The following is a 15,623-nucleotide window of genomic DNA, read 5'->3' as shown; positions in this document are numbered from 1 at the left end:
ATGGTGTGCAAAATCGCTACACCGAGTCGCCAAGTCATCAGGAAGCTCCTGGGCCTCAGGAGGCCGCAGGAGCTCCCCAACAACTCAGAACAACTCCGATGGCCTATTGGCTGCAGACGCTATGCGGGCAGTCGTGAAAGCAAGTCATGTTAGCCCTCTATTCCGCCTTGGTCAGACCACACCTGGAATACTGTGTCCAATTTTGGGCACTGCAATTGAAAGGAGATGTTGACAGGCTGGAAGGTGTCCAGAGGACGGCGACTAAAATGATCAAGTTAGACTGGATGGCCCATGAGGTCTCTTCCAACTCCATGATTCTATGATTCTATGAACTATAGAAGTCCTCTGGTTTTGGTTTTGCTATGGTTTAACAAACAACCCTTCCTGGGTGAGAATAAAAAGATAGTGTGACTTCTTGATTTTCCACAAAGCACTCCAGTTCTTTGTATAGTAAAATAGCAACTGAGACCTACCAGTGCCAAAACTACAAACCTCAGCAAGGTTTCACTCTTATAGAGACACTTTGTTTCAGAAATTATGGGGTGGGGGGTTGACTTAAATCTCTATTGGCATGCTTTTATAAAGTCATATATAGAGATAAATTGACAGCTTAGAAACTATTTACATATGACTTTATATTGATTGAAAAGGTCTTGGGCATGCCCTATTATATACTGAAATCATCAGAGCTTGGAAAGTTTATGGTTTTCAACTATAACTCTCAGAATATCCCAACTAACATAATTGCCAAGTAGTTCAACCTTTGGAATTCTGGGATAATAAAAAAATGGGTTTCCAACCAATAGGGATCATAGTTTAATAAACCATTTTGTTGCTGAGCACATCATATTAACCTAAGTTAGCCTAAATATATGTCCACCTGCTATGGTTGCTCCAAAATCTGAATGCCTAAACCTCAAGTTCTTTCTGTCCAGAATAATAAGGCAATTTGCAGTTTCTGTAAATTTTTAATTCACATTCTGGACAGACAAATAGAAACAAAATTATCTCTGTATTGTTCCATTACCCAAGTGGAGGCCACTAGGGAGCAATAGAGAGAGAAGGACAGTCCATTTTATGGGGGTGGAGGGTGTGTTGAAGGAGGAAAATCATTTCCCCATTTTCCTATTATTCCCCCCACTCATGTCCTCGTAGTGGAAACAACCCTTGTTTATGATATGGAAAGGAGGGAGGAGGATAACCAGCAAAACTGGGAGAAATTGTTTTCCTCCTTCACCCCCCCCCCCCAAATGGGCTATCGTTCTTTCTCTAACGCCCCCTGGTGGCCTCTGCCTGGATAATAGAATTGTACCATTATCTCTCTTATATCCTGGCAAAATTCTATTAATACAGCTATTTCTAGAAAGGGCAGACCAATATTGTACTTTCTTGATGTAAAGATGTCAAAGATAAGGAGTCTGTTTGGGGGGGGGGGGGGGAGAGAATTAGCAACATTACAATGACTGAAAACATAGGACTTCATGTCTTGCTTTTAAGGACTGGACACAGCAATCCTCGGGCCTAGAAGGACAAATTATCTGTTTGGATATTTCCACATTACTTTAGACCAACAACAAACTCATCAAGTTCATTCCATTCCAAAAATGAAGAAAGGTGTTAACTGATATCAATAATTAACTGAAACTTTCACCCATCCACATACTTGCTATACAATATTGTTTACTATACTTTTTTAAAGAGTTCCTCCAATCCTAAATTGGTTTTAAAAACCATGCTTTCACAGAATCGGTGCATAATGGATGCTTTCCAGTTTAATTATCCCAATGATATCCTCTGCATACCCAAAATAGGTTCAAGGTTAGGATCCCTCAAAAGATCCGTATTTTCCACCAGAGAGCAAGACAAAAAAAGTTCCAATCAGATATACAGAAATCATTTGGTCTGTGCTTACACACCCTTTTTGTCTTCAGCTTGAAAGGCTGAGGGTGAGTCTACACAGGCAAGAAAACCCAGACTCACCTCAGATCCCCTGCTGACTATCCCCATGACGTTTATCAACTACTGGTGAGTATCAGGGTTGTTTTTTTCCAGGGTTAATCTGGCTGTGCTTTGTGTAAAGTTGAATGAAATTCTGGAGCTTGCTGGGAAACTCCCAACTATCTCAAGACTAGGTGGCAGCCTGGACAGTTGGATTGGGTTCAACACAGAGCAGTCTGAGGTCCAGACAAGCATTGCACCCTTTTCCTGTGCTGAATAGTGAAGTGGAAGCAGATGGTTGATTCCATGTCACTGCTGCCACCCCCAGCCACCATGGAACTCCACACTTCTTCTTCCTGATCATTGGGTGCCCTATTCTGACTGCAAAAGAGGTGCCCACAATGGCCAAGAGCCCAGATGGAGCTCTATGGCCAACTGGGAGAATGAGATGATGGCTCAGCGGGGTCAATGTAGTCTCCGCTCAGCTGGACTGTGTGGATGCCAATATGGTGTTGCAGCTGGTTTGACTGGGTGCACCTGGCTACCGCCATAAATGCTCCAGTCTGGTCCTAGATTTAGCAGCCAGTGCAGACCTACCCTGAGTCCCATGAAAAGCATCTCACCTAACCTTTCTCAGAATGATAAAAATCATAATTTTAAGAAGATGTGGCATAATGTTGTAAAGGGCAACAAACAAAATCGTAGGAAGAGAATGGCTTTGAGATAACAATAAAATTTCAAAGGCCGAGTCTGAGGTCAGTATTTTTTTCCGACTCAGATTGTTTTCCATTACTTACCTGTGGACATTTGCTAGTTCAGTTAATGCATCGATTAGAGTGAGTAGGGAGGGACCATGTGCATTAACACCGCTGGTGACATAATGGTAGTGATCTAAGATCTACGTTAGGGATAAAGTGGAACTTATGTATTTGAAATCACTGCTATTAAAGTCCTATTACAGCCCATAAGTTTAGGTGCCTTGCGTCATGCAGATTAACTTCTTCAAGACAAGAAGATACTTATTCAGTCATATTCAGGGGTTTAAATTTCCCCCTGGCTTTTTCTTAATCCTGAAAATCCCACATGAAGTTGAAATGAATAATTTTCATATTGGCAATATGGTCCCCGTCAGAATGAAACCATAACAAATACTTTAGCATTAAGAAAAAGAAGGATCCCATACAGTTTATCCAGACTATGCAGCGTAATCAACCAGGAGCCCCTGGTGACGCAATAGATTAAACCCTTGTGCTGGCAGGCTGCTGCCCGACAGGTCAGCAGTTTGAATCAGGGGAGCGGGGTGAGTCAGCTCCAGCTTCCCATGCGGGGACATGAGAGAAGCCTCCTACAGGATGGTAAAACATAAAATATCTGAACATCCCCTGGGCAATGTCTTTGCAGATGGCCAATTCTCTCACACCAGAAGCGACTTGCAATTTCTCAAGTTGCTTCTGACATGAAAAAAATGTAGTCAACCAACTGAGCTCTTCCATGTGTAGCAATTACAAAGAAATTAGCTCCCTCGATTCGAACCACTGACCTTTCAGTTGGCAAGTTCAGCAGTTTACGGTTTAATCCGCTGCACCATTGGGGGCTCATATTCCCATATAATCCAGTTCAAAGCAGACAATCTAGATTTTATATGGCAGTGTAGATGGGGCCTGAGGCACCATAAGAGCTTATTTTAAAATAACATTTCCATACCTGAACAGAACAAAACAATTGAATGAACATTTCCTACTTTTGAGAGCAGCTGCAACTAAAGCCCAGAATAACACACTATAGCTTTTAAATATAGCATATGTGAATAAATCCAATCTCTCTCTTTATCCCACACATTTCTGTTTAACAAAATCTCCATGACTCTTGACTGATAATACCTATTTAACTTAGAGTATTTAATTTATGTTTACAATACAAGTGATGCAAATCTGATATTTCAGTTGTCAGCATTCTCTGCCACACAAAGGATTGATCTGTTCAACTTGTCTACAAAAGTTTGTTATTTAGCAGCTATATGAATAGTCTAAGTAAGATTTGCATAATAATGTAAAGTATCATTAACTATATTAATTTTCATTCTTTCAGGATAAATACAGATGTCTCTTGGCAATCCAGATCCCCCAAGTTTTTAATATGTTGATTAAAATAAGTCAATTTGACATTAATGCAGATCTTTAAAAAAGTTAAGGGGCTTAATATCAATTAGGTATTTGTGGCAACTTTGCGTTTTTTAAATATTTTATTGTTAGGATACATGCCACTTAATTCCTTAAGAGGAAAATACATAATCTGGTAGATACAAATTAGATACCAAAGAATTAAGCTCATCTAAGCTGTCTGGACTTCACTCCAGTGTCTTTCCTACAGTGTATATAATTACACTTTGTTGGCTTAAGGAAGAGCATTTTAACTAATCAGCTTTTGATAAAGCCACTTTCAATATTTCAGTTCTGCACCTGCCTACCAGTTATATTATGCCTTCTTTAAAGGCTGCTTCCATGACCGTTAGAACTGCTAGAATGAGGAAATGGCCTCAAGCAAAAGATTTGTCAAGTTATGGAAATACGACAAATTGTTAGTTCTATGCACTTTTACTGTCAGGGCAAGTAGTGATTCTGTTTCATGTGCCAAAATGGCTTGCCTGGGTTTTGATACTATATACCTTGATGTGTTGTGTATTCTGGTGGTGAGGATTTTGGCACTCTAGATCAGGCAAATAATGTCTTGGGCTGGCCTTGGCTGTTGCTTCTTCAACTTACTTTCAAGCCTCCTTTCCCCTCAAAAATGTTCTCACACTTTTGTTGTATTTAATATTTGAAACTTCAATAAAAATACTTTTGTAAAAGTCTCCTTTCCCCTCTCTCCAAGGCTTCTCTTTCATGTTCAAGCCCCTACAGTGATGGCAGGACTGTCCTTTCTTTCCCGCATCTAGCACTAAGGTAAAGGGAAAGGTTTTCCCCTGACATTAAGTCCAGTTGTGTCTGACTCTGGGGGGTGGTGCTCATCTCCATTCCTAAGCCAAAGAGCCAGCATTGCTCATAGACACTTCCAAGGTCATGTGGCCAGCATGACCGTATGGAGTGTCTAGTGCATGAAGCTTCTAGTGCCATTTAGCACTAAATAATTTATTTTTCAAAGAACAGACCATGGTCAAGACACTCACTTTATTAAAGGAACCAGGAGGCAAATCATCAATTCCCAGACACACATGGCTCCAAAATATGGAGTACCCATCTTTCACATCACAAAAACAAAGAAAAGACATACAGCTACCCTCTTATGGAAATCTCTTCCCCTTGGATATAAGCTACCATTTTGGAAATAAATATGATATTGGCAGGTTTATTTGTGGGTGTGGCTATGCTGTTGAATGAATGCAATTAGTTCATCTAAGTGTCATGTCTCAATGCTTTGGAATCATTGGAGTTGTAGTTTGGTGAGACACCAGTACACTTTGGCAGAGAAGAGTAAAGACTATGTAAAACCACAGATCCCACGATTCCATAGAATTAAACCATGGAAATTAAAGTGGTGCCATTCTAGAGTGTAAAAGTTAAAAGTAAAGGTTTTCCTCTGTCTCTGACTCTGGGGGTTGGTGCTCATCTCCATTTCTCAGCCGAAGAGCCGGCATTGTCCATAGACACCTCTTAGGTCATGTGGCCGGCATGACTGCATGGTGCGTCGTTACTTTTCTGCTGAAGCGGTACCTATTGATCTACTCACATTTGCATTGTCCTGCTAGGTTGGCAGAAGTTGGGGCTAACAGTAGGAGCTCATCTCACTCCCTGGATTTGAACCGCCGACCTTTAGGTAAGAAATTCAGCAGCTCAGAGGTTTAATGTGGATATCACTGCATTACCGCTTCAATGTCATGATGAAAAGGCAGGTTCATACAGCAACAAATTACACACACAAACAACTGATCATGATGAAGCTTGGAAAAGCATGATACTATTTCTTTTTTAATTTGATTGCTGGCTTGTGGGAAGCAAGGATAAAACTAGCTACTCCAGATGTGCTAATAATGGTCCACTTTGTTATGCAGTGAAGGGAAATCACAAAAGTGGTTCCCATGCTGCAGGATGTGTAGGACTGAAAGGGACTTCAGATAGCAGTTTCAAAAACAGAAATTAATGTAAATTATGTGGCAAAAGTACAGATTTTTCTACTTAATCTTACATTATAGCATTTTATCATTTTAACCCACTGCACCACTGGGGGCCTCTACAGTGTAGAAGCACCCAAAGATATACCTGCAAGCACCATATTTATTTCCAAAATGGCAACTTTCAATAATGATGGTAGCACCAGAAATATGAAGTGACATATTAAAAATACCTTTTAGCATGAGAGTTTGAGGTTGCTACCAACAGTTTTGTGACACAGTTGTAATAGGTCTTTTCTTGTCTATTTGGATCAGCAACAGGAATAAGATAGGTGTTAGCACAACCTGAATATGAGCATTTGCTATGTGAAGACAGAAGATACGACACTTGCAGCCCCTTCATTCAAAAGTGCCCACCATGTGGGCATGAAGACTATCACTGAATGTCTGGAGAATTTTCAGCATTATCTCCATGTAGACAAAGCAAAGCTTTTCAGTCAATGCACAGGATATACACAGCTGCAGCACATGGGTACATGTCTATAATGTGAGCAATCTTGTGGCAGATGAAAGTCACAGAACAATACTAACAACTTAATCTGTTTATTGTTCGAACAGAGAGAGAACAACAACAACAAAAGCATGTGTATGTTGGAAGAGACTGGACTTGTTTGTAGTTCTAAACTCATGGAGTATAGTTCTATTGACAAAGATTATTTGGCAGATCATTCCACAATTGAGGGGCCATTGAAGAAAACAATTTGCTCCCAACTGTGGTAACAGTTGTCAGCCTAGTTTTTGCTGTCTGAAGTCAATGGCACACAGAGAACCTGAGCATATGGAGTGGATTATATATGAGAAAGTGATCCCATAGGTAACCTGGATCACACAATTTGGGGTTTCAACATAACAACCAACACAGGGTACCTTACCCAGAAACTAATTGGCAACCAATTGAATGATTTTTAATATTGATATAACATGCTCACTCTTACGTGTGCCTGTAGCCAAAGTTTCCAAACTTTGTATGAAGATAACCCAATGTATAGTGCATTGAAGAAGTCCAGCCTTAAAATGCTTTGTTCATATGGACAAAGAAGGGAGGAAGCTCTGTAATGGAGAAGGAAAGTACTCAGAAATTGTTTAGCTCTTTAGGCTATAAATAATCTCAAAGGCTACAAGCAACACATAGACTATAGGTTCACTATCCTTGGTATTAACTGTAGATGCTACTGAACCAGATAGACCAACCATTATTATTAACCTGTAGTCTGTGTAGCCAAGGAAGGAAGGAAGGAAGGAAGGAAGGAAGGAAGGAAGGAAGGAAGGAAGGAAGGAAGGAAGGAAGGAATTGATCTCAAAGAGCAGGAGCCTTTTGGTACAACGTTTCATTACAATATCTCAAACCATTCAAAAGTTATAAACACAGTTGTTCAATAGCAAAAAAAAATATGTACTCAACACTTACTATTTCTGCACGCGGTGAACACCTGCATGTAAATGACACTGAGCAGCTGAGTAAAAGCATGTGACATTTCTTGTTACTGTGCTATAGCCATTTGTAGCTACACCAAAGTCTAGTGTTTTCCGCATTGTGCCATCACATTCTTGGAATGTCTATTGCTTCCCAGGATTCTGTCAAGAATATTCCTGAAGAAATTCCTGTATAAAAGGAAGAGAGTCGCTCTCCATGTGAATGTTCAAATGGACTGCAGAGTAACTGTGTAGTATTAAAATTGTTGTGTTTCCTCTTCAGTTTCAGAAAATAAAAGTGTTGGTTATTGCTGGGTAACGAGACTTTTCAGTATTATTGATAGGTGATGACATCACAATTCCGAGTTCTCAGTCTTGAAAAATTAAAATGATAGTTCATGAGACAATTACACCATTTAATAACTGGCAATTGCTATGCCAGTAATTATTAAATGAATTACAGGAAAAAGTATTTATTTCCTGTCTTCAATAACACAACTTTAGTGTTTCACTTCATGACATTTAGACAAATGTTTTGCATAATTACAATAAGCAACACGCTTCAGATTTCTTTTCAGAGGTGTTTGGTGGCTTCCATTTAAGAGAGGAACTATCCAAGGTACTAGACCATTTTGAGTTATAGGTTTTACTATCTGGAATGTCTTTAAAATTCAGACTAAATCCCCAGTGATGGGACAGTCACCAGCATCTGGAGTTTTTCCCCTCAAAATGAAATATTTAATATTCCATTTGACTTAGAAAATTAAGGAGGAGACACATGAACTGGAGGAAAATAAGCAAGAACCGCTTAGTAGAGAATTGTTCCTAGTTCCTAGTATCTTTTCCCCATATGCCCAGGGATGAGGAATACCTCACCCTCTATACACTAATGGGATGTGACACTTTACCATTGGATATGCTGGCCAAGGCTTTTGTGAGTTGCAATCCAATAACTCCCAGAAGACAATGATGAAACCTAGCAACAATTCAAACATTTGCAGCAATGGAAAAATGACTTTATGATTTGCTACTTAGGATCTCATCATATGGATGCTTTCCTCCTTTCTCTCTCTTTTTTAGCACTCTGGCAAAATGGAGTCCCATGGAGGCCATCCCATGATGCATGGGCCACTTCTGGTGGCCACCCGTGGGAATCCTTCTTGCCAGCATGTTAAAATGGAGAGAAGACTCTGGTTCAAGAAAGTGAGAGTAAGTGAGGAGATGACAGAGAAATGACATGGGATGGCTGACCATCCCCAAAGATGGATCTCACTGGAAGAATACGGGTAAGACAGATCCCACTCTTCCAAATGCTTTCCCCTGCTTCCCTCCTGCCCATCTGATGAAGTCCTTTAAAAGATTGTACTATTGAAATGATCTATACTACTTTATGTGTGTGTGTTTTTGAGAGCAGGTAGTAAAGGTAAGGGTTTCCCCTTGACATTAAGCCTAGTTGTGTCTAACTTTGGGGGGTGGAGCTCATCTACATTTTTAAGCCAAAGAGCCAGTGTTGTCCGTAAACTGCTCCAAGGTCATGTGGCCAACATGACTGCATGGAGTGCTGTTACCTTCCTGCCGAAGTGGTACCTATTGATCTACTCACATTTGCATGTTTTCGAACTGCTAGGTTGGTAGAAGCTGTGGCTAACAGCGTGAGCTCACTGCCAACATTTTGGTCAGCAAATTCAGCATCTCAGCACTTTAACCCACTGCGCCACCGAGGGCTCCAGGAACATAGGACATTAAAGAAAAGACTACTTTGCATCCTGCCTCATGACAGATGCTTTGATTTTCCATATGCAAGGAAGAATATTCAGACATAAAACAACTGCAGCTGGAAGTTGTACAGTTCAGAAAAAAATCTGAAATCTTATCAATGTTCCATCTGCAGAGATTGTACCTTTGTCACTGCTGAAATGAGGACTATTTAAGCACCTCATACTGACAAGTAGAATCAGCAAAAACTGCATACTTTAAAAGGTCAATCTCTGTACACCAGAATCGCTTATCAGTTAACATTTATATTTCAGGCAATTACAAGAACACAGCTCAAATCAGGAAAAGTCCCTTTGATTCCAGCACAGTGGATATAAAAACATGCTTAATTCCTTCATAGGAATAAAGCTTTTGTGCTTAATTTAAATTAATTATTGCCCTTTATTTACAATTTTATTTTGTCAAATTACTTTAAGCAAACCTCTCTGGTGTTATTAGAACAGCTAGATTGAAATTAGAGGAAGCATGTAATTTAAGGTATTAAGTACGCCATATAGAGTTCAATTATAATGACTTGAAATACCACAACATGGCACTGTGGTGTTACTGGAGCATCAGCTGTATTTTTTCCAAATATGACATCTCTAGCATATCAGTTTGCCAGTGTTGCACACTAGGGGAAAAGACAATAGAATCAAATAAAAATAATCCTCTATGCTGCTATTTCTTATTGATCCTTCTGGGGCAATGGATGATATCTGATTACTCAGGATGAGACCAAGAATTAAGCAAAAAAAACGAACCAACCTCTATTACACTTTATGTTGAAAGAAGAAAAATCCTTGGCCACTGGCTCTGCCATTTTAGGCACTGTGATCCAGAGAAGCAATTTTCCCAACCTCTATCAGGAATTCAGGGTTTGTGGGCAGAGAAACCAGTGTGGAGAAGGACTAAATGCCACTAAATAAAAGTTTGATTTATCATTGATCTATTCTCATTTTTTATGTAAGAGTAGGAGCCCCCAGTGGTGCAATGGGTTAAACCTTTGTGACAGCAGAACTACTGACCAAAAGGTCAGCAGTTCGAATCCAGATAGTGGGGTGAGCTCTCATCTGTCAGCCACAGCTTCCTACGTGAGGACACGAGAGAAGCCTCCCACAGGATGGTAAAACATCCAGGCATCCCCTGGGTAACATCCTTGCAGACTGCCAATTCTTTCACACCAGAAGCTACTTGCAGTTTCTCAAGTTGCTCTTGATACACTCAAAAAAGTAAGAGTATTCATAGGTAACATGGTGATAACAAGGAGAGCAATATTAAAATACCAATCTAACAAAAGCAAAAACAAATAAGCACGATGACATTCTTTGTGCAGAACATAATGGCTGTTTACAACGTTGTGCCCTGCTGAGGGTAATGAAGGAGGTAACAGTTGGCGGAAAAGGTGTGGTAAGATCAAACGGTCCTTTAAGTCTCAGATTTCTTTGTTTCTTTCTGTTTTGGCTTCCTTTTAGTTGGCTGCCCGTGATTTGTTGGTAATTCTATCTTGCCACTAATCCTAGTATTTTGCTAACTGAAGTTTAGTTACCTCTTATCTTGTGAGATTTGGAAGTAGCAGGACATCAGGACAAGTCAAAATATCAAAGTTTGCCGTGTTAGCCACAAAACTAAGTCAGTGAAGTTTGTCTGAAAGAAAAAAGAGAAACCAGGCGCCGCGCAGCACACTGTTCTCGTTCTTCCTTACTGCTGGCTTGTTGCAGTCAGAGAAAGAAAAGAAGCGGAGAGAGGAAACAAGGATACAAGTCTCTGAAAAGAATTTCCTGCAATGAAAGAAGCAGAAAATAATAACACATTAGATCCAGCCTGTTCTGTGGATGAACCACCGTTCTCCAAAATAATCTTGAAAAGTAAGTTTTCTAATTGTTAATTAATGAAAGAGAAAATATATAGAAAGCACGCCTTTTGCTGTTTCAGAATGATCAAAAAGGCATGTTACAGAAGTGTTGAGTGTGTCTGTGTGTCACGACTGGTTTTGAACTGACCTACTTTTTTAATGAGTTTTACCAGAGAGGTCTAAAAAGGGACAGTGAAAGTTGTGTAGAATACACAGATATATTTCAGTTAATGCAAAATAGATGTTTCTTTTAACCGAAAATCTATACATACACACAAATAGAGCCAGTAAACATTTTCTTCTTAACAATATGCACATGCAAAATAAATCAGTCAGGTAAGATAAGTCTTGTATAAGTAAACAAAAACATCTTGAACTTTCTAAAGACCACTTGAAAGCTTCTGTTCAAATACATACATGGATGGATTTTTGTTTTGCCAGCTGCTGGGATTTTTGGGTTTTTTTGTATTTTCATTTTGATGACTAAACTTACAGATATACACTTTTGGCAAGACAGGCTATCTGCTGTCCCCATTTCTTTATTTAGGTATTCATATGTTCCATAAGAGATTCCGAAGGCAGCTGCTGTTTACCAGTTGTAGGCAGGGACACACAGCCAAAGCAACACTTTTCAGGGAATCTGATATTTTCAGTGTTCCAGGGATTGATACTATATCTGTGCCCATTGACTGCAATGGCTTCTTTCTTTCCTGGAAACTCATCAGATTCCAGCAGCCAATGACTCAGGGACTGGCACCAGTCCAGAGACCACCATTTGGGTAGCACAGGGCTAGAGTAGGATCTCATTATTTCCCAGCTCAAATTTAGTTGCATTGTTTACTGTCAATTCACTGCAGCCTGACATTGGAAGTACCGGTACTGTATGTGCTTTTACATCTTGCTCAGTCTTGTTCATATAAAAGGAAAAGTTTTCACACATCAAATAGTATGCTTCTGTTATAATAAATGGACACCTGCCAATCCAAAATGTGGCAAGCTTTCTGACCCCCAAATAAGGGACATCCCTTATAATAAGAGAGCCCTAGCAACCCTAGTTCTATCCAATGCCATACAACAGGCATGCAATGGGACCCTTTGCCTTACTCTCTTCTGCAAACTCAGCAGCAGCAGCAGGTGGGCTAATCGCTCTCTCAGAGGCGTCTCAACTGCGCCCTCTAGAGGACTGCACCTTCCGCAAGTGCGTAGTTCATGTATAGCTTGAACCGCCCCTGTCAAGAGTCAGACGCCAGTTAACAAACAAAACAGAGTTTATTCCGAAGATAAGCCAAAAAATAACACAAACACAGAAAGTATCCTTGAAACACTTCACTTATCAGTGTTTCAATAGTAGTTTGGACAAAAATAACTCAAAAACAAGCCACGCTATTTTCCCATGCTGGCATTCAAATAAAAACTAAAAGACGCTTCAATTCAGCTTTGGAGAACAAATAGAGTTGACTGCAAGAAAATATGCAAAATAAACGAAGGCTTGAAACCTTCCAGAAACTGCAGAGTATAACTGAAAGTACAAAAGCCTCTTTTGGCTTCAAACCGTTTCTGCAAACAGACAGCCGGCTCTGCGGATTTAAAGGGACAGTTCCCAAAAGAAAAACAGCAAACTGACTTGAAAACAAACAAACTAGAAGAGCAGTAAACTGCTTCCACGGTGCAGATAAAGCCGAAAGCTTCAAAGGGACGATGAATAGCCGTCGTCAGGAGAATCCAAGGTCAGGTCAGGAGGCAGCAGCAAATTCTGAAAGGCAAACCAGTAGTCAGAAGCCAGGAGTAGTCGTCAGTCAGAGGGCGTAGACAGAAGCCAGGTCAAATTCAATCCAAAGTCCAAAGAGGGTGCAGTCATCCAAACCAGGTCCACGATAAGACATAGCGAGAGCCAAGCCAGATGGTATCAGCAGATCCGAATCACAGTCCAAGTTCAGTCTTCACGGAAACACAGAGATCCCAATGGCGCCTCAGCAACACCTTGCCACATGCAAAGTGCAATGGCCAAACATTTCCATTTTATTCCCCTTCCTCCTGGGTGACCAAACACTCACAACCAAACACCAGGTGTCCCAAATCTACTCAGAGTCCGAACTCCACACAGCTAGAGCTCGTGGATCCGGAGTACCTAGCAATTCGTCGGAGTCCCAATCATCCTGCCCACACTTAGCCCCATGAACACTTAAAGAACCATCCTCCCTTCTCCAAGCATCCCAAGTGAGATCAGCTCCTGCAGAAACACCAGGTTCAGTAGTATCCATAGGCCCCAAATCCCCAGACATCTCCGGTGGCTGTGCCCATTCAGTGCCCACTTCCCCAGCCACCACCTGTTCCTCAGCATCCATTTCCCCAAACTCCCCATCTGAATCCTCCTCAGAAGATCCCTCATATAGCTCTCTAAGTCGCTTCCTGCGCAACTCCTCCAGTGAACCCTCATCACGAGGGTTTTTTCTTCCTCTTCGAATCCCATCACCATCAACCATAATCCCCGAAGGCGCAGTCACAACAGCCCCTGACAGCATCCAAGGTTCATTATTACTACTTCTAAATCCTGAGTGACCCTAAGTAACTCCAGCTGCATTATATATGTCTACACTGACTAGATCATGCAGTTCCAAACTGCATTATGTGGGAGAGTAAATGTTTCCTTCCTCTAGGATTTTTCATCTAGCTATTTAAAAATCCCTTCCTAAACTCAATCACCCTCCTGGACAGGTCACTTACCTTGTTATATTTACTATATGCTTTATTCCTTACTTTAATTTATATAATAAACACAACAACACAAGTTCTTTGTTGGAAATGCTAATATTATTGGGTGGTTTAAAAAGTACGTGGCAGAAATTCAGGTATAATGTTTACAATTCTTCAGGTGACAATGTCATAAAATACCTACCTAAATAGTTCTTTCTGAACTCTGTAAGAAAACGTGATATCTAAGGAACTATATCCTATATGCCTTAATGAAAGTTAAGAATGTTTCCCCCCCCTTTTATCACATTAAACCTATTATTACATTATGAGGTGCAGTTGTTATTTCAATACCTTTTCATTTCTTCAGACCTTGACTTAATGGGAATATGGCTGTTTGCCCTGCTGACTTTAATGACAGTGATTGCCAACCTGGTTTTTGTGGAAGAAGTTTGTTACATCTACCATAAAATTCCCTCCTCCAAAAGATCAATTTTTATTTGGATAAATGCAGCAGCTCCAGTAAGTAGAATGAGTTAATTTTATCAGTGAAATACCTATCAGTTCTCAGATTCAGAACACTAAATTTGAATCTTAGATTCTGGAAAAAGGTGGATCTTCTGAAGTCTAGGAAAAAAAAGGGAAGAACTAGTGTGTGGGGGGAGATAACAGCTACTCCATTGTGGTATTGTATAGACGTTTGTAAGAAGTATAAAATGGGACAATTCTACGCTAAATGTCTCATATGGCAGCATCTTACATCTGGCCTGTTGAACTACCAGAATTAAGAACATTGTCACTTGATTTTCCAGAAATTGCAGGGCAGCTCCAGCCTCCCTACTATTGACGTTGATGCAATTTCAAAGCATTATGTTAGCTAGGCATGTGTTCTCAGAGAAAAAACTACCAGGATAGATAATTTGAAGTGATCATATTATCATCCAAACCATTGAAATCAGTATAAATTATTTTTTCATAAATGAGACAGACAGGAAGATACAAGAGAAACAAAGGATTGTAAGAAGAGAGATTCCAGTTTCCTAATATTGGGGAAACATATTTCTCAAAGGCTGGATCTATCTACACTGCCATATAATGCAGAACTACATTGGATTGCATTATATGCACCTACACTGACCACACAACACACTGACCATATAAGGATTGGATTATAGATTGACCATATCATGAAATGCATTATATAGGTCTACACTGAACAATAAAGCCTAAGTGCTTTATATCTTTTTATTTCAAGCTCTGATTAAAATTTAGAATTGAGCATGTTATAAATGTTACCTCTTTCTATGTAAAGATTGGATTACATCTATTATAATTTACTAGCTGTGCCCGGCCACGCGTTGCTGTGGCAAACTGGTGGTGGTATTGGTTAAAAATTGTTGTGTAATTTTTATTTGACGTTATTTGTATTTTTTAATTAATTTTATTGTAAGTTATCTTTTTATTTATTATATTTTATTATTTTCTTGTACTATTTTTAGTTATTTTCTGTTATTATAGTATTTTATTGTATTAATTTTTTAGTGTTTTTTATTATTTTTTATTGGGTTGCTAGGAGACCAAGTTGGAGGAGCTTAGCCTTCTAACTGGCAGCAATTGGATAAAAGCAATTATTCCTCTCTCTCTAATTAGGACTTTATTTTTCTTTTCTTTTTGTTGTATCAACCTAGAGCCGTGGATGATGGGTTGTGTTGTCAAATTTCGAGGTCGGGAGGCCTGTAGTTTTGTTGTTTTGTGGGTCGCCGTGATGCCATCACTCTTTTATATATATAGATAAATCTGTTT

The 15,623-nt window shown here is 39.8% G+C and overlaps 1 protein-coding gene across 5 annotated transcripts in view; it reads left to right on the top strand.

Moving 5' to 3' along the window:
* The first annotated feature begins 10,636 nt into the window (after positions 1-10,636).
* LOC100553704 (organic solute transporter subunit alpha) overlaps positions 10,637-15,623 on the top strand; it is a 50,827-nt gene continuing 45,840 nt past the window's right edge. For 3 of the 5 annotated variants that reach the window (XM_062975205.1, XM_008107333.3, XM_062975208.1), the window contains exons 1-2: positions 10,640-11,142; positions 14,191-14,342. In XM_062975205.1, the coding sequence (XP_062831275.1) occupies positions 11,061-11,142; positions 14,191-14,342 (234 nt within the window). In that variant the 5' untranslated portion in view covers positions 10,640-11,060. Of the gene's footprint in view, positions 11,143-14,190; positions 14,343-15,623 lie in introns of all 5 variants that reach the window. The other 2 variants (XM_062975207.1, XM_062975206.1) reach the window with 2 other exon arrangements.

The sequence above is a fragment of the Anolis carolinensis genome, chromosome 3 (assembly GCF_035594765.1).
Source record: "Anolis carolinensis isolate JA03-04 chromosome 3, rAnoCar3.1.pri, whole genome shotgun sequence".
In the NCBI taxonomy this organism is placed as follows: domain Eukaryota; kingdom Metazoa; phylum Chordata; class Lepidosauria; order Squamata; family Dactyloidae; genus Anolis; species Anolis carolinensis.
Note: the sequence above shows the minus strand (reverse complement) of the source record. Positions and strands in the feature narration are given on the sequence as shown.